Genomic DNA, 19711 nt, shown 5'->3' with positions numbered 1-19711 from the left:
GATCAAGGGGGCGATTTTAACCTAATCCGTCTGTCAGCAAACAGATAAGTATTGGCCAGGATACCGGGGATAACTCCCCTGCTCTTCTTCAAAATAGTGCCATGGGATCTTTTACATCCACCTGAGACAGGCAGACAGGGACCTTGGTTGAACGTCTCATCGCCACAAGGAGTTAGATATATTTCTTAAGGCTAAAGGGATCAAGGGGTATGGGGAGAAAGCAGGGACAGGGTACCGAATTTGGATGATCAGCCATGATCTCATTAAATAGCGGAGCAGGCTCGAGGGGCCGAATGGCCTACTCCTGCTCCTATCTCAGCACTCCCTCGGTACTGCACTGGAGTGTCAGTTTAGATTTCTTGCGCTCATTTCCAGGGAGTGGGACTTGAATCCACAACTTTCATTACTCAGAGCTGAGAGTGGGACCCACACTGAACTACTGATGACTCAGAGTGGGGAGAATGTGGAACTCGCTACCACAAGGAGAAGATGAGGTGAATAGCATAGATGCATTTAAGGGCAAGCTAGATAAGCAGGAGGGAGAAAGGAATAGAAGGATATGTTGGTGGGGTGAGATGAAGAGGGGTGGGAGTAGATTCCTGTGCATCATAATTCGCTTGCTCGAGTAGCCCTGCCAGTGCGCAGGTGCGGCGGCCGAGGTGCTTCCTGGGAGTTGTAGTGGCCCCATGGTGCCTTTGTCTTCCTGCGGTATCCGGACAGCGCCCGAGCCCGGACTACAAGTCCCAGAGCGCCGAGCGGCCGACAGCCTGGGGAAGTTTTGTGGGCTGCGGAGTCTCACACACGGCGCACTGGCCGTGGCTCTCGGCTCGGTTCTCCGCTCGCTCCGGACCTGCTCCAGTCCGAGGATGATCGTGGCGCCGGCAGCCGAGAGGAACAAGGAGCCCATCCTGAGAGTCCTGAGGCAGCAGCTCGGCCCCTCCGCCGCCGCCCCCGCGCTGGCCCTGGAGCTGGCGTCCGGCTCCGGCCAGCACACGGTGCATTTCGCCCAGTCGCTGCCCAACGTGCTGTGGCAGCCCTCGGAGGTGGAGGAGCGATCGCTGGAAAGGTGAGGAGGAAGAGGGCGCAACAGATGGCTCTGCTTTCCCCTGTTCTGCTTTAATAGTTTTCAAACTGCCGTGTAGCGATTAGAATAGAGGTGAGATTGACCGAGCCGTGAGCCTCAGCACCGTCACTCACTCACTCACTGTCACTCACCCACACTCACTCACTCACTCACCCACTGTCACTCACTCACCCACCCTCACTCACTCACCGTCACTCACTCACTCTCACTCACCCACTCTCACTCACCCACTGTCACTCACTCACCCACTGTCACTCACTCACCCACACTCACTCACTCACCCACTCTCACTCACCGTCACTCACTCACTCTCACTCACCGTCACTCACTCACCCACTCTCACTCACTCACCGTCACTCACTCACTCTCACTCACCCACTCTCACTCACTCACTGTCACTCACCCACCCACTCACTCAGCCCCAACTCCCGAGCTCGCCTCTTAAAGGATGCGTCTACTGACAGCAATGGAATGGTCATTCCGTTAACCAAGTCAAACTATTTGTCAATGGTCACTATGTTCGTCAATGGCCACGCAGTTGATCAGTAGTCACTCCGTTCACCAGTAGGCACTGTTTGTCAATGGTCACTCGGTTTGTCAATGGTCGTGTCTTCGGTTTAAGTTAGCTCGTTCAACAGACGTGAAATGTTTGTGACTCATTCATCAGAACTAAAGGTCGCCGTATTCCCGGTGCGTGTATTCAGCGCTTTAAAACAATCTAGTAGTTTAATAAACAATTTCCAATTCTGTTTCTAAAACTTCAGAAACACCGTTGTCTGTTCAATGTCATAAAATTAAATCGAAATTAACCCAAAAAAATTAATTCGATTTATGCGCCGTGCCACTAATGGGGCTGGAGGTCCAGATCATAACTGTCTTTGTACAGCGCTATGAGCTTGTTCTTTTATTCGGTCTCAAACGACCAGTGCTGAAAGACAGACGATCATGATCAAGACCTGGGAATGACTGGAATCCAAACAAAAAGACCTGAGGCAGAACCAACTAAACTGAATTACAGGCTGTAAATGATCAGCCAGGCACAAGATTTACAAAAATAAAACTCAGTAACCCTTCTCTTAGGCAGTCCCTCGGAACCGAGGATGACTTGCTTCCACATTAAAAATGAGTTCTAGGGTGACTGATGAGTCCAATGCGGGACCTACAGTCTCTGTCACAGGTGGGGCAGACGGTGGTTGAAGGGGCGGGTGGGTGGGGTGCTTGGGTTGACGTGCGCTCCTTGCGCTGCCTGCGCTTGGCTTCCGCTTGCTCCCGGCAAAGAGACCCGAGGTGTTCGGCGCCTTCCCGGATGCTTCTCCTCCACTTTGTGCGGTCTTGGGCCAGGGATTCCCAGGTATCGGTGGGGATGTTACACTTTTTCAAGGAGGCTTTGAGGGTGTCCTTGAAGCGTTTCCTCTGCCCACCTGGGGCTCTCTTGCTGTGCCGGAGCTCCGAGTAGAGCGCTTGTTTTGGAAGTCTCGTATCGGGCATGCGGACAATGTGACCCGTCCATCGGAGCTGATTGAGCATGGTCAGAGCTTCGATGCTGGGGATGTTGGCCTGAGCAAGAACACTGACGTTGGTGCGCCTATCCTGCCAATGGATTTGCAGGATCTTGCGGAGGCAGCGTTGGTGGTACCTCTCCAGTGCTTTGAGGTGCCTGCTGTACATGTACTCAGTAACCATCCTGTAGATCAAAAGGTAAATAATGTCATGTTGTGGGACTGATCTCTGGTAAGTGCTGATCTCAGCTGAGCAATGGTGGGAGTGTGACTGTTGCCCTCTGAATCCCTAGTTTTATAGAGGAGTGGAAAATGGCCTGTTTTCCTGCTGTCAATTATCCAGGTACTCTCTGCTGGAATTGCAGACATGTGGTGGAAGGACAGGATCTGGCTTGACTGCGATGGCTCTCATGACTGAATAACCCACTAGCATTCAGTGTGCAAGTTCACACACAAAGATGGGTGAGATACCAGAGGGATGTCCACACCTGTGAAACAATACCACAGCATGGAGAGGGATTTGCCTTAATTATTCCAACCAAAATTGAGTGGGATCACAATGGAGAGTGTCAGAAAATGCAGGCGGTGAGGCCATCTCCCTGACTGGGATTTCCTCCTTATTGGGACTACTATTGGCCACAGCATCCCAGTCTGCCACGTGCAAGTGGCAGCAGGAGGGCAGGGCCTGAAACACCTGGCAGATTTTTCATCTTTCTGCCCCACTTCCCAGGGCTGCGATATGGAAGGCAATGTATGGTCCCAGGGATTGGCAGTAAAAGCCCCCAGGCAGCTCCAGAGAGTTACCCGTTGGCCTTCAGTGGGACTTCATTTCAGATCTTCAGGGAGCTTCTGTCCCTTTTAAGACCTCTTGCTGGATCTTCTGGTGTTGCAGTAGCCTTATTGGCCAGCTCCCTCTTGACAATGGGAATCCTGCTGGGTGCCCTACCTTCTATACCTGACCAGACCCAAGGGAATGGGTTGGGGCTGGACCATATACAGAGAGGGGAGGGCAGAAGTGCTGCCCCACCGGGAGGGCGGAAGTGCTGCCCCACCAGAACTCTGTCCCAAAAAGGAGAACTCCCCTACCTCCAACCCCTCCCACCCCCTGCTTCCACCTCAACCCCATGAGTCATTGCCTTCAGGAGAGAGGTAAAATTGACTCGTAACTAATTCCATGCAAGTGTCAGAAGTCAGCAAAAGATGGGTGGATTTCAGTGCAATATCTTTTCCTAAGTAAATGTTTTTTTTATTGGTTTAGTAACAGTGTATCATGATGTTTACCCTGCTGTATACAGAAATTATTTTGTCAGACTACATCTGAATTTCCTTGAAGGGTTCTGACGGTGATTGATTGAGTTAAGATAACACGTCAGTTAATTTCAGACCTCTTGTTAGTTGCCGCGCATGTAGTTCTAGTAAGAGACCATTTGTAATTTTCATCGTTTTTCACTATACTGTAAGGAATACACTTTTGCTTACCTTTTCAAAAAATTAAGATGAATAATGTTTTTCACATACATGTGGGCATGGAGCATTGATGAAATGTGGGCATTTTTAATGAATATTTTACCAGGCAGCCTACAATTTTTGTACAATACTGCTCTGTGATAACAATGCTATTGAGCTTGTTTCTTGAGATATTCATTATTTTGCTTCTGTTTATTATGATTGAAAAAATAAAAAGACTAAAAGTTTTTCAATGCCAGATTTTGTTTGATTCAGAATTCCTTATCAGTCTATAATTATCCTATTTTGCTTGTGTATGCGTTTCCATGTACAAGCAAGAAAAAACTAGGCTTTTGAAAAAGGGGATCTTCAATCTTACTGACAAAAATGTTGTGGTAATACTACTAGTGTATGTGTCTGTATAACCAAGCGCAGATTGGGTGATCGTTTTGTGGAACACCTCCGTTCAGTCTGCAAGCATGACCCTGAGCTTCCGGTCGCCTGTCACTTTAATTCTCCACCCCACTCCCACTCTGACACCTCTGTCCTCGGCCTTCTACACAGTTCCAATGAAGCTCAATGGAATCTCGAGGAACAGGCACTCGTCTTTCTACTCGGCACTTTACAGCCTTCCGGACTCAGCATTTAGTTCAACAATTTCAGATCATAACCACTGCTCCCATTTTTTCGGACAGCAGCTGCTGGTAATGGTTCTGCTATTCCCATTTACACCTCCTCTAGACCCATCTTTTGTTTCTTAACTTGTCCCATTACCATCCCCTTTTTGCCATTTGTCATTTAATCTCTCCTATCACAGACCTTCCCTTTTGTTCTTTCCTCCCCTCCTACCTTTCCCTACCTCTGCACTTGTTTAAAACCGGTTACATCTCTAACTTTTTCCAGTTCTGACAAAAGGTCATTGACCTGAAACGTTAACTTTGTTTCTCTCGCCACAGATGCTGCCAGACCACCTGAGTATTTCCAGCATTTTCTGTAGAGTAATCTGTTTTGTGCATGTATTTTTAAAAAAATCAGCTGCTTAATAAGAATTGTAATGATTTTTGAAAATGTGTATTTTTTTTATTTGTTCGTTGGATGTGGGCATCACTGGCAAGGCCAGCATTTATTGTCCATCCCTAATTGCTCTTGATGATATTTATATTCATTGTTGAGTCTGTTTGGAGCTTGTGTGGTCAAGCGGGTTGTAGGAAGGGGAGAAAGATATTCTGCATTCGCACAAGGTTGTAATCCATCCTTTCTCCACACTGACCGGTGCATTTCAAGGTTACCAACTCATCGCCTTGATGAGAAATGGATGATTCTGCGCGTTAGACAATGTACAGTCTGTTTGCAGCAATCAAAATGAAATAGCGGGAGGAACTTAAGAGAAGAACTTGGGTGATTATGTAGCACCCATTTGAATGAATACTCCAGGATAAAGCTTTTATCATTAAGCGTTTGTTAGAAAAATATATCCCCAGTGTTTTGTAATTGATTATTGAAGAAAGATTTTTTTTAAACACAGTTGGTGCAAAGTATTACATACATCAATACCCCTGCAGGCCTATTACAAAAGATTAAAAAATGAACTTTACTGAAGTGGAGTAATTTATTCCAACACTAATCTTCAAGTGCTAGAGGTGTGTGTGTATAATGATTTACCAGAGGCAGCATGGAGAGCAGTGAATTCAATTAACTACATTATGTAGAGGATGGAATTGGAGACACTTTAATGAGGCAGACAGCTGTAAGGTTAAGATAGTGTGCCAAAGAACCAAGGGTATGGCTGCCAATTATAACAGTGAACCTAAAGGATAACGGCATTGTTGCATGATTGATACCATTTTAATAAGAGACGTAAGAAATCCTATAAGTTGACCATTACAATTGGCATGTTGTACTGATACTCTGGGTCCAGTGTCAACAGTCACATTCTCACAATTGCCTGTGTTGAAAAACTAAAGGATCATTTTTTTTTTATTACTTTGTAATAGCAAATCTTCCATGATGTTTTTTTCCAGCAATACAAAATATGCTGCACAACCATATAACACACAATGTGCGCACATGTAACACACAGTGGAGGTTATTTTGAGGAAAGGGTGAAAACAGGCGCTAAGTGGGTGCTGAGCTAATAAGACACGCCTGTTTAAAAGTCTGGTTTTAGCCTGTAATTTTAGGGCTAATTGGTGAGAACCATGATTTAAACATGCCTAAAGGCACTAAAACGGACACCTGCACGTTTAGCACTCAAGCACTGATTAGGAGCAATTTTCATGGAGCGATATATGTAGCCTCCACGCGCACACTTCCACTGAAGGTGTGAAGTGCACTGGCTGACAGACAACAGCATGCATCAGGATGGCTCAGGGACCGAGGAAGAGAGCTCAAAGGTTCTCTGACGTGGCACTGGCGGTCCTGGTGGAGGAGGTACAGAGGAAGAGGGATGTCCTGTACTCGCAGGGGGCAAGGAGGCCACAGAGGCAAATAATGCAGCAGATGTGGAAGAAGATTGCCTGGGAGGTGACAGCCAGGAGCCCTGTCCCCAGGACATGATTCCAGTACCAGGAAAAAAATTAACGATTTGACACAAGTGGTCAAGGTAAGATCCCATCTCACAAATGCACTTCTCAATAACTGCGCCACAGCCAGCATCATAACCTCAACACACTTCATCCACCATCTAATTATACACTGACATTCACACACCCCACAGTATTGCATCCTTCACAGGCACTACTCACACCACAGACACCTCTCACAGCTCTTCAATCATGTGAGGCATCGCAGAAGCGTGCGCACACACACAAACAGACCTGCCAATAGACTCATTCACAATCACCACTCTTTTTCTCTTCCAGGACAAGATAGCACATAACAGGCGGCAGCAGGACCTGATTGGGGGAGGGGTAGCACAACTGCATGAGGCAGTGCTGGCGGTGATCAGGAAGAGAGTGACAGATGCCGTGGCTACTGGCAGAGTAAGGGACATCTCGCCTAGAGGTATGTGGCCACTTCAGCATCCTTACATATCCATAACTATTTCTGATCCCTAATCCCCCAAACCTAACCTCACAAGCTCCATATGGTCTCATCACACACATTTTAGTGGCCAAACGCACCGCACCCTAACCCTTCCAGCTTTATCATTGCAGGCACCCAGCAGCAAGATCCACCTCGCCCCCTGGTGGAACTAGAAGAGCAGGAAAAGCCACCTTGCTCCCCCCCCCCGGAAGAGGAGGGTGAGGAAGAAGGCACTGTGTCAATCGCTATCACTGTCGCAGGCACCAGCTCAGAGACAGGCACCATGCATAACTTAAAGGCTAGGGTAGAACATGGATCCTCACATGGGGATGCACCGGGCACTAGTGGGCAACAGCCACACCGGGTGGAAGGGACACCACAGGTGCCACCTGGAAGGGGGGGGGTGGCGGTGCAAGGTCACATACTAGTTCTGCTGTAGAGGAGTCAGATGAGGACCTCGCAGGGCTAAGCTACAGAAGAAGGCTGATTGGTTTAACAAACCAAATGCTTGGTGCAATGGACAGCCTGCCTGAAAGCTTGCAGTTTGTGGCTAGGGAGATGGAGGAGTCCACCGCCAGTTTGGCCCGTGGGTTGACGCAGAGCCTGGAACCCATCCTCTCCGGCGTGGAGAGGCTGTCCAATTCCATCTAGTGACCTGTGGAGCCCAACATCATGCAGCGTCTGATGACTGAGGTTGCAGCTTCCACTGCAGTCGTTGCGGCTTCCATGAAACGCCAAACAGCTTCTATGGAACAACAAAGTGCTGCAAAGGAAGCTCAGGCAGCTGCCATGGTGGCTCTGGGCTCCTTGGTTGAAAGCAGCTTGCAGAGTGTCTCAGCTGCCCAGAGATCTGTCCACCAGCAGATCAGTGGACTGGCTGAACCGACGCCCCGAGGTAGTGGCGTGGGAATCAGGGAGAAGGAACCTACTGGCCTCTCTCCAGATGCCAGTATCACTTCCCTCCCCTGCCACGCCATCATTGCCCTTGCCGTTGCCCGACAGCCAGGTGGCCCAGATTGCTGAAGCCCATGCTGAGATGGTGCAGTCTGAGGCGGGGCCATCACAGTTCACAGCCTCTGTCCCAGGAGGACATCAGAATTGCCCTCTTCAGAATCTCAGCAGCCATCCACCTCGTGTGCTGCTGCCACTCAGGTTGCACTTCATAGAAGCACCAGAGTAGGCAAGAGCACTTATAGATAGCTGCTAAGGGTAAGCACCAGGGTGAATAGTTTTGTAAGTGATGTTGGTTGTGTCATGTTTTCATTGTTTTTGCTCTAGATAAAGAGTGATTATGGTAATTGTGTAGTGGTGGTCTTTTTTATTGTGTTCTTGGGGAATGGGTTGAAAGGATTGAGTGCAGATGGTGGATTTCTTGATTGGCTCCTCAGTCGTGGAAGGTAAGACGTGGCAACAATGCTCCAAAGCCTGATGATAGAGAACGTCTTCAATTAGGTGGTGGTGAGCGTCCCTTCCAGGTGCAGGCCATCTACCTGGAACCCTCTGGTTCCCCCCCCCAGTCCCCCTCATCTTCCTCCTCTTGTGGCTTCTGAGCTTGACCCTCTGGCACAATGGCTGGTGGTAACAGCTGGTTTCTCATGATCGCCAGATTGTGGAGCATGCAGCAAGTCACCTTGAATCTGGAGCCCTCCTCGCCCTCTGCAGCAGCTAGTGCTGCTCTGCCTGGCCAACTCCTCCTATTCCTCCTCCAGACCAGGAGGGATCCCTAGCAATATCCCCATGACCAAGCACTCCCTTTCTCCTGGTGACTCCTATAAAGTCTCCAATAAGGTACAGTAGCATAGCACTTATTCTCTTTAGGTGAAGTCCTCAGAGAATTTGCGAAATAAATGTTTATCAGTGTTGGTGAATTCTTGACAAAGTGCCCCAAAAAGTCCTCTTCAAACGCAGTGTAGTCAGTCGATCTCCAGCAGCAAGTGAACAGTGATAGCTGAGCATGGCTGTAAGTAGCGCTCGCAATCCTCACCAGTAACTTCTTTACTTCTGTTCAGTTGGTCGCTGTTAGGAGGTTGTTAACTAGCCAACAAAATGGCGTGCAGTCTCTTTAATGAGCATTAAGAGTCAATTGGTAATCAGACCCTTAATGATCTTCAAGACGGCCGTTCCTAGTGTGTGCTTCAACTCCTTTACCAAGATGGCGTTAACCATGGTTGTCTTATGAAAAGACTTAACTAAAAGTATTTTTAATGTTTTACTTTTAGCATTTCTGCATATATTGCAGCAACAAGAGTGGAGAATGTCAAGCAGCCACTTAATATTGACTGTTCGCAGAGCTGGGAGACTTGGGGAGGATTGAAACCAAACACCTTTGATCTTATTGTAAATATCAATATGATTCACATCACAGAGATAAAATGCACTGAGGTGAGATTTCTATTCATTTGTGTGAATTAATTTTGTTCGATCTATAGCTGTCAGTCCCAAAGAACCAAGTTGAACTACATGTTGAAAAGATCAGCCCCACCATTTGGCTATTCTTTTACTGTTTATACGTTTATAAAAGACTTTTTGGTTCCCTTTTATATTACTCACTAATCTATTCTTATACACTGATAATGATGAGGAGTCCATTTTCCCCCTCCCTGAGGCCAGTTTCAGTGACCCAGAAGATCAACATAATAGTCACCTCCAAAACAATTTAAGTAACCCTGGTGAGTTGCTGCAGTGCATCCTATAGATCGTACATACCACTGAGTACAACTATTATCAAGCTTGGACACCAGTATCAAGATGTTAGTGAGCAGGGTTGAATGGGCTGAGATTGGCAAAGTCTGTTCTGCTTTGCCAATAGGTCCATCAATTTCTTTCCCTATTTTTGAGATTGGTAGTGATTGATTAAAAATAAGTGTCTTGCTAGACCACTTCAGAGAGCATCAAGGGCCAACCGTGTAGCGTGGGACTGGGGTTACATGTAGACCAGACCGGGTAGGGGTAGCAGGTTCCCTTTCCTGAAGGACATTCATAAATTAGCTGTGTTTTTACGACACTTGAGCTTTCATGATTATTTCTCGGTGCTAGCCCACAAATTACCAGAATTAGTGAATTCAATTTCACAACTTCCATGGTGGGATTTACAGAGGAACTGGAGTAGGCCATTCAGTCCTTCTGGCCTGTTCTGCCATTCAGTTAGATTGATCTGTACCTCAATTCCATTTACCTGCCTTTGATCCATATCATTTGATACACTTACCTAATTAAAAATCTATCGATTTCGGTCATGAAAATGTCAATTGACCCAGCATCCACAGACTTTCGGGGGAAGTGAGGTCTACATTTCCACCACCCTTCATGTGGAAAAAATGCTTCCAAATTTCACCCCTGAATGGCCTAGCTCACGACTTCCAGTACCACAGCCAGGAGGCTACTGTACGCTGTTCAATGGCTTGCAGCAGTTGTATTTCCTTTTCTGCATTTTCAAGCTAGATTTAACATATGATAACAGTCAGAAATTTCATTTTACTTTGCTGTATCAAAGCAGGAGGAATGCAAGTAACAGCATTCATGGTTCTATAGCTAAGAGCCAGGAGTGTCACTGAAATGCTTCGATCTATTTTAGGATTGGTTGCCATCACTTTTTAAAAGATATACACACCTAATACATGGAAAGTCTATTTTCATCGCATAAGCCTCTGTAATTCTCTTTAGCATAAAGTTTTGGCATAACAAATGTTGTTGGTGACTTACTGCAGCAAATTATTGCATCCCTGAAGACTTGTTTTTTAAAAAAGACAAGGCATTTGGTACTTCAACATTTCACCCAAAGAGCCAAGGCAGAGTGGCATTATTCTGCCAATGCCAGTTGCTGGTGTCTCCAGCACCAGTATCTACTGCTGTTGGCAAGTGGTTGCACATTTTTCCAGTTACTGCTCAGAAGATGCAATAACTCTGTGGCAAAATCCTGCAGTCTCTCCCTTTATTCCATTTAAATACCTTTTTTTGCGGCTATATGCCATCTATTTTTGGTGTTGTCACCCTCGCCATGAGCCAAGAACCTGACCATCTCCTCCTAAGCTGTTGCCAGTGCCTTGAGACTGCTCTGTGATGGCCATACACATTCCCCCCACCTGGCCCCTCACTTCCCTCAGGAGGAGCATCTTCTCTGATAGCTTAGCTTGGAACGTAGATGGAACCAGCCAAGCAATTCTCTCTGTGCATAATAGAGGAGCTTGGGAGGAAAAGAATCATAGGAGCCAGCACTGTTACTTAATAAGATGTCATTATTTACAATATTCTATTTCCTACAGGGTCTGTTCAAAGGTGCTGGCCAGTTACTAAAACCAAATGCCTTACTCATCACTTATGGGGTAAGTAATCCATGAGATTGGATTCTATGACAATGGAAAGATTTATCGCCTTCTAATATACCCAGTATTATTACTGTCATGTTAATAATACAGAAAACAAATGAGGTTTTACAGTATTTGCACTGCAGCACAGTGGTGCAAAGTCATTTATTTTTCAAGAAGTGACGTACAGCACTGTACTCCAAGTGGAAGGAACTTTATAATGCAAACCCTGAGAGCCTTGTCGTATGTCCTTGGGCAAGTTGGGCTAAGTCTGAGCCATTGAACTGTATACATAAGCAATAGTGAAGTGGAGCAGAGTGCAACTGTGAAACCTTTCAGAATTCTGAAATACCGAGGGTGATTTTCGCGTTGAACGTACATCAGGTGGGCGGTGAGCAGGGTGATTGCCCCACCTACCATCACTGGCGGGAAGCCCAAACAATTTTGCTGATCAGGCCTCGTTAAATAGAGTATAATTGGCAAGCTGTTGAACAGCGCTGACGGCATCTCGCCGACTGGGTGGACAGGGTCAGGAAGTCTGCCAGCTCCTCTGTGGAGCAGATCCGCCAGGGACGCCTTTGGAGCAGTTGATATGGGGGTGAGGGGCACCAGCACGGAGCAGGACAATTTTTGCGGTGCCATAAGGAGCATTCACGTTCCTAGGCTCCACAAAAACCATCCAAAAAAACTTCCATAGGAACAGGAATAGGCCATTCGGCCCTTCGAGCCTGTTCCGCCATTCATAGAAACATAGAAGATAGGAGCAGGAGTAGGCCATTCAGCCCCTCGAGCCTGCTCCGCCATTTAATGAGATCATGGCTGATCATCCAAATTTAGTACCCTGTCCCTGCCTTCTCCCTATATCCCTTGATCCCTTTAGCCTCAAGAAATATATCCAACTCCTTCTTGAATATATTTAATGAATTGGCCTCAACTGCCCTGTGTGGCAGAGAATTCCACAGGTTCACCACTCTCTGGGTGAAGAAATTCCTCCTCATCTCAGTCCTAAATGGCTTGCCCCTTATCCTTAGACTGTGACCCCTGGTTCTGGACTCCCCGCCATCGGGAACATCCTTCCTGCATCTAGTCTGTCCAGTCCTGTCAGTTCGATCATGACTGATCTGTATCCCCAACCCATTTACCCGCCGCATATCCCTTGATAACCTTACCTAACAAACATCTATCGATGATAGTCTTACAAGTTTCAATTGACCCGGCATCCACAGCCTTCTGGGAGACAGAATTCCAGATTTCCACTGCCCTTTGTGTGAAAAAGCGCTCCCTGATTTCACTTCTAAATGTCCCAGCTCTAATTTTAAGATTGTGCCCCCTTGTTATAGATTTCCCCCACTTGAGGAAATAGCTTTTCTGTATCTATGCTATCACATCCCTTTATCATTTAAACCACCACGGGGTAGAGTTTCTGCTTGTTTGCACTAGTAATATCCGCGCAATCCGGGCGGAATCGGCCGAACCAGCGCAAAAAGATCGGGGAATCATAAATGTGAGTTACGCCCAAAACCACTTGCATTTGTGTTTTCCATGATCTTTTCCACTGGTTCAAAATTCAATTCCCCCCCCCCCCGACCAAGTCAGGCCCCGCCCACAAAACTGGCCATGCTCCAGGTCGAAATTGTGAGATTCTGCCGACTGCGTTGGTTCGGGAAGGCTCCTCAAGTTCTGCTCATTTACTTAAGCACACAGGCACGTTTTAAATGTTTTTTTCATATCAAAAAATATTTTTTTTATTGAGAAACTGACTAGTGTGCACCAATGAAACTATTAAATGCTTCAGTATTCTTTTTAAGACATTTTCAGTAATTTTAAATCAGGTTACTCAGAGGTAGAGGACTGGACACTCTTACTAAAAATGCTTATTTCTGGTGATAATCCCATTTTCAGCTATATTAATAAAACTGCATCAGGTTACCACTCTTAAATACATCAAGAAAAAAAGAAACTATTACGTTTTATTATGCTGCCCGATTGTGCTGGTTCATTGAAGATTTTATGTTTGTGATTATGCCAATGAATGTTATCGGAAACATGAACTGTAACCTAACCAGCACATTTTGAGCACAATTTCCTGCTTGGACCCTAAGTGAAAACTACCGCCATGATGGGTGTTCTAAACTCAAGGAAATACAAGCCAAGTTTATGTAACCTGTCCTCCTAATTTACCCCTTTAAGCCCAGCATCGTCCTGGTGAATCTGTACTGTACCTCTTCCAAGGCAAATGGTATGTTGGCCTTTATTGCAAGGGGGTTGGAGTTTAAGAGTAAGGAAGTCTTTCTGCAATTATATAGGGCTTTGGTGAGACCACACCTGGAGCACTGTGTACAGTTTTGATCTCCTTACCTAGGGAAGGATATATGTGGAAAAGCAACTCCCAATCCTTCAAGCAAGTCGTTGAAATATATGGTGAAAAGCTGAGGCCTCAGTACAAATCCCTGGGGAACGCCATTTGTCACATCTCGCCAATCAGAAAATGTTCCCTTTATCTCTACTCTCTGCCTCCTACCTCCCAACCAATTATCAACCCATGTCACAGGTTTACCTCCACTTCCATGAGCTTTTACTTTTGATAATCTCTTGTGCGGAACATTATCAAATGCCAATTAAAGCTAATAACATTTGGGAGTTTCTTGGATATAGTATCTAATAATTATGCGCCAGAATAATACTGAGCTCTAATAATTTAATGTTTAGTGTTTTGGGTGCATTTTTTAAAAAAAAATTCCCATTACGTCTCGTTTCTTAAAGACAGTGCTAATATTGGGATACTGGCAACCACAAACATTCCGCCCAAATTGTAATTCTTCATGCGTGAGACTAGTCACTCACTGAGTGTCACAGTCGAGCCCAGTTATGTCTTCACTTGACATTTGCACACGTGTATTTTCAAGCAGGTGTCGGAGTGGGAACCCTGGCTGATTTGATATTTGTGCTTTCTTCCCCGCTGCCACCCCCCCCCCCCCACCAACACCACCCAGAGATGCTGAAATCAAGTGCTGTACCCCATTGCCACCCAGTGTGATGCTGGCTAAAATATACCAGGGATCGGATGTGTGATGCTCTTTGTTTGAATGACTCAGTATCGGGCCAAATGGTATATTGGGTCATTGGGGAAGCATGGTAGTATGCCTTTTTTTGTTGCCTGTCGATTTTGCAGTTGCAATGTTAATTCACCTCCATTTTAATGGGCTGTTACTTAAATGAGGAAAACATGCCTTCATTCATGGTTATTATTTTGACTTTTTTGTGGTATCTGCTGGTGTCAAGTAATAATTCACAGTCTCTTAAGATTTCATTTTTATTTTCTGCAAGAAATAAAGACTTAAGATACTTTGTTATCTCTTACTTGAATCTGCTGCTAGCTGCTGGGTTGTCACTAAGCAACCATAATAAGTGCACTGGAAATTACATTGATCAACTATATCTCAGTCAGTAAAAGTGCCTGATGTTAGCACTGATTTAGAGTTCTGCTTTGCTTCGTATTCATTGCTGTTATGGAGTTATTGATTCAAAAGTCATACTTAATATACAATCACTGTGGTTTCCCAAGGTGATTGTAGATAGTTTTTCTCTCCAACGTTCTCCTCTCCCAAAGGTGATGTGACTTATGCTGAGGTACGCTTCCATGAGCACAGGCTGCCTTCTGATATCTTAAGTGGCTGTTCTTCCTGTGTGAGGCTAACCAGTGAGTGTTAGTCTTTTCAGTCATGGCGGGTATTGTTGAGTCTGTGTGTTCCAGGTATACTTATTTTAAATAACTGGACACAGACAACAGGAAAAACTTAAACAGGTCTTTACTACTTGAAGGTCAGGGCTGAACTGCTTTACAAATTACTACACAGAGCTTATATACCGGTGTGGTCACCACCGGTACTACAATATACAGTAGCAAGAGAAAGTAGTCCATCTTCTTAAGGTAGTTCTCTTAAGGTGGTACAGGTTACACACACCACAGGTATCACAACAGAGCCCAATCCTGTTCTCACCAGACATCCAATACATGCATTGTTTCTAGCAATCAGGTCTGAAACACTAGCTGATTTTATTTTTCTCCACCCCCTCCCTAAGCCCAGAACTAAACACTGTGCTATGGCTAAGAACAGCGAATTCAGCATGACCCTGGGACTTTCCTGGGCTGTGTGGCTTAGCTTCATACTGGGCAGTGGGCCATAGGTGGATTTTATTTTATGACCATTTCTATTGGTACTTCAGTTTTCCTTCATTGTAAACTTGCATATTTTTCTGCTTTTTGAAGCTGACTGACCGCAATTTTCTTTTCCTAAAATCGCTGGTATGTAAGGAAAACAAATACCCCTTAAATGTTTCAGTAATAACTTTGAAACATTTTTAAAAGGTAATTTTGAAACAGGACTTTTTATTTTCTTCAGGACTAAAGTTGTCAATTGCCACTTTGTCTCCCCATACAGGACACCGAAGAAATTGGCAACATGTTAATAAATGAAGTCAATTCAAATTCACCTCTCCTGAATTGTGAGTGGCTCACAGACCTCTTTGCTTCCAATATTGAGCTTTTCCGTCAGTTGCCTCCGCTTTCTGTCCACTACTCTTTTCTGAGCCCAACTCGGTCCTCACCCCCACATCCTGCAGCTTCTTTTTTTTTTATATTCATTGATGGGATGTGAGCGTCGCTGGCTGGCTAGGCCTGCATTTAGCGCCCATCCCTAATTGCCCTTGAGAAGATGGTGGTGAGCCACCTTCTTGAACCGCTGCAGTCCATAGCGGTTGTTTACAACTGAGTGGCTTGCTAGGCCATTTCAGAGGGCATTAAGAGTCAACCACATTGCTGTGGGTCTGGAGTCACATGTAGGCCAGACCAGGTAAGGACGGCAGATTTCCTTCCCTAAAGGACATTAGTGAACCAGATGGGTTTTTGCAACAATCGACAATGGTATCATGGTCGCCATTACTAAGACTAACATTTAATTCCAGAATTCAATTGAATTGAATTTAAATTCCACCAGCTGCTGTGGTGGGATTTGAACCCATATCCTCAGAGCATTTGACTGAGCCTCTGGCTTACTAGTCTAGTGACATAACCACTACGCCACCGCTTGCCCACTGAATCCTGAGATGGCAGGACTGTCTTATGAGGAATGATTGGGTCGACTAGGCCTGTATTCACTAGAGTTTAGAAGAATGAGAGGGGATCTCATTGAAACGTATAAAATTCTGACGGGGCTAGACAGACTGGATGCAGGGAGGATGTTTCCCCTGGCTTTGGGGGGGGGGGTCTAGAACGAGGGGTCACAGTCTCGGGATACAGGGTAGGACATTTAGGACTGAGATGAGGAGAAATTTCTTCACTCAGAGGGTGGTGAACCTGTGGAATTCTCTACCACAGAAGGCTGAATATATTTAAGAAGGTGATAGATAGATTTCTAGATGCAAAAGGCGTCAAGGGGTATGGAGAGAGCGGGAATATGGTATTGAAATAGAGGATCAGCCATGATCATATTGAATGGTGGAGCAGGCTCGAAGGGCCGAATGGCCGACTCCTGCTCCTATTTTTCTATGTTTCTATCTGCCCCCACTCCTCATCAGACTTAATCTCCTCCATGAAGCCTACCACCTGCTCCCAGCACAGCTCTTAACCTCTCAACTTCCCCACCTTGGCCATGGACTTGCCGACATTCTCACCTCTGCCGATGTCGCTACCACTTTTAAAACTGACGCCATCACCCCTTCCTCCTTAAACTGCCCACCTGCAACCCCTCTTTTCTCAAATGACTGACCTTTCTCTAACTTCTCTTCAAAATCCTGAACATATTGCCACCCAGTTATGTGCTGTCATCTCGGACTACTCTGAAAAGTTAAAGCCAGCGCTTTATAAAGTAGCTTTAAAGAAACCACAGAGCAATGGATATATTTTCAGTTTACAGCAATCTGTAATAAAGTATTGCCAAATTAAAATGAAATATATTCCTGCATTCAACAGCAGGTTAATATAATTTATCTCTTATTCAATGGCATGTATCACTGTCTGTGACAATGTGCAAGTGTGCTTTACTTTATTATAGATTGTTCATTTTCACTACAATGCTCTATCCATTGTCCCTAGAAGTTGTGTGATATGTACACGTGTGCTTAATAATTATTGTCCCGAGGAACTCATAGTCACTTTCTGGCTATTAAAACTAATATTTCTGTGAATATTTTAAAGAACCTTTTTTTAAAAAAAACACGTGTTGTCAGTGGTAGGATTTAAGGCTGCATTTGCAGCTTCTCAAACTGTTGCATCATGAGAACATGAGAGGTGGTGCTCCTCAGTGGAAAGAGAAACCAAAGGCTGCTAACAAGTGAAGTGTTACTGGCAGAGACCTACCCTCCCAGCTGGAGCATGTTATGGGGACACTGCAAGAGGGGTTGTTGTGTGCTGTGTAAGAGAGATGCTTTCTCATACAAGTGTGTTGTTTCATAATATGATTATAGCATAACATGGTGATGCATGTAGAAAGCACTCCTATCTCCATGGACATTTTAGCATCCTGACTGTCAGATGCAGTATTGAAGAGAGGAGTAACTTAGAATGAACCCACCCACCATATTGATTTAAACTAAAGGCATTTTTTGGGGAAAAGTAGCAGCCAGAAGAGCTGAGCAGGGATTATGAAGAAAATCGAGACCTGAGGAGCACGAACAAATGAATATTTAGTGCTGCAGAAAAACCGAAAGGAAATGGAACCAGTAACTGGACCAGTGAGAAATTTGTCAGCATGTTTGAATTTTCAAATCCTTGAAGGTTGCTGCAATTTAGCCAATTTCTATGTTATAATTGCACATTATTTCAATTAATTAAACTAACGGTCAGTGATATGATTTGCAATGGCAGATCTTAATTGCATGTGTATTCTAAGCCTTGAGAGTGTTCTGACTTACTGCAGCATAATTAACATAATTTAACTCATTTATTGGTTGCTTAACATAATTTATTTATAAGTACCTGGGATATTCTGACTTGAACCCTGTTTATATTACAGTGCTGTCTTCAGAGTTAGCATTGTGATATAAATAAGATAGCATTCATGGAAGTACAGAAAAGCACTTAACATGCTGGTTTTGCTCCCTGCCTTCAGATGCAAAGCACTAGATGGTTGTGTATATTGTTCATTTATTTAAAAAAATAAGATAGCATGTTCCGTTAACTTTTTGTATTCTGTTCGGTCTAGATTTGTATCCTCTTAATGCCGGCGCTGCAAATTTGCAGCAGTATTTTAGCAACTAGTAAATAATGTAGATTTACTTATTGCTATTACCATACAAAAAAAGGTGCTAATTGCAAGCCTTTTTTAGTAAGGCCGTAAGATGGTTGGTGTGAAATTGTTGGGGGGGGGGGGGTGGAATTACAGTGAAGCTGTAAGCCCTGAGGTTGGGCTAAGGTGCATTGCCAGAGGGGACTTTACTCTGCATCTAACTGCTGTACCTAACCTGGGAGTGCTTGGTGCTGACACTGGGCACCCAAAATAGAAAGTTTTTCATTCCCATACTAACATCCTTCATCGTGCTGAGCACAAAATTCACGAAGAGTCTGTAACACCTGTGACTCTGTTTCACATGGACAGGGAAGCTGCCGATTTGTGTAAAATCACCTAGGCAACTGAAAACTGAACAATTATATCATCCAGGGAATATTCTAGCTCTCAATGAATCATAGAATGGTTACAGCACAGAAGGAGACTTAAGCTAGTCCCACTCCCCCACCCTTTCCCCGTAGACCTGCAATTTTTTTTCTTTCAGGTACTTATCCAATTCCCTTTTGAAAGCCATGATTGAGTCTGCCGCCACCACACTTTCAGGCAGTGCATTCCAGATCGTAACCACTCGCTGCATTTAAAAAAAATGTCCTCATGTCGCCTTTGGTTCTTCTGCCCGTCACCTTGAATTTGTGTCCTCTGGTTCTTGACCCTTCCACCAAAGGGAACGCTTTCTCTCCATCTACTCTGTCCAGACCCCTCATGATTTTGAACACCTCTATCAAATCTCCTCTCAACCTTCTCTGCTCCAAGGAGAACAACCCCAGCTTCTCCAGTCTATCAACGTAACTTAAGTCCCTCATTCCTGGAATCATTCTCGTAAATCTTTTCTGCACCCTCTCTAAGGCCTTCACATCCTTCCTAAAGTGCGGTGCCCAGAATTGGACACAATACTCCAGTTGAGGCCGAACCAGTGTTTTACAAAGGTGGTTCATAACTTCCTTGCTTTTGTACTCTATGCCTCTTTTTATGAAGCCCAGGAACCCGTATGTTTTTTTAACCACTTTCTCAACCTGCCCTGCCACCTTCAATGATTTGTGCACATATACTCCCAGGTCTCTCTGTTCA

At 45.1% G+C, this 19711-nt stretch overlaps 1 protein-coding gene across 2 annotated transcripts in view; it reads left to right on the top strand.

Annotated features, from left to right (window-relative positions):
- mettl26 (methyltransferase like 26) overlaps positions 1-19711 on the top strand; it is a 40569-nt gene that overhangs the window by 7836 nt on the left and 13022 nt on the right. Inside the window, exons 1-3 of one of the 2 annotated variants that reach the window (XM_086000431.1) lie at positions 782-1066; positions 9273-9435; positions 11316-11375. In XM_086000431.1, the coding sequence (XP_085856557.1) occupies positions 867-1066; positions 9273-9435; positions 11316-11375 (423 nt within the window). In that variant the 5' untranslated portion in view covers positions 782-866. Of the gene's footprint in view, positions 1-781; positions 1067-9272; positions 9436-11315; positions 11376-19711 lie in introns of those variants that run through there. The other variant, XM_086000432.1, reaches the window with a different exon arrangement.

The sequence above is a fragment of the Somniosus microcephalus genome, chromosome 11, assembly GCF_052327205.1.
Source record: "Somniosus microcephalus isolate GS21.2 chromosome 11, FLI_Smic_1.0, whole genome shotgun sequence".
In the NCBI taxonomy this organism is placed as follows: domain Eukaryota; kingdom Metazoa; phylum Chordata; class Chondrichthyes; order Squaliformes; family Somniosidae; genus Somniosus; species Somniosus microcephalus.
Note: the sequence above shows the minus strand (reverse complement) of the source record. Positions and strands in the feature narration are given on the sequence as shown.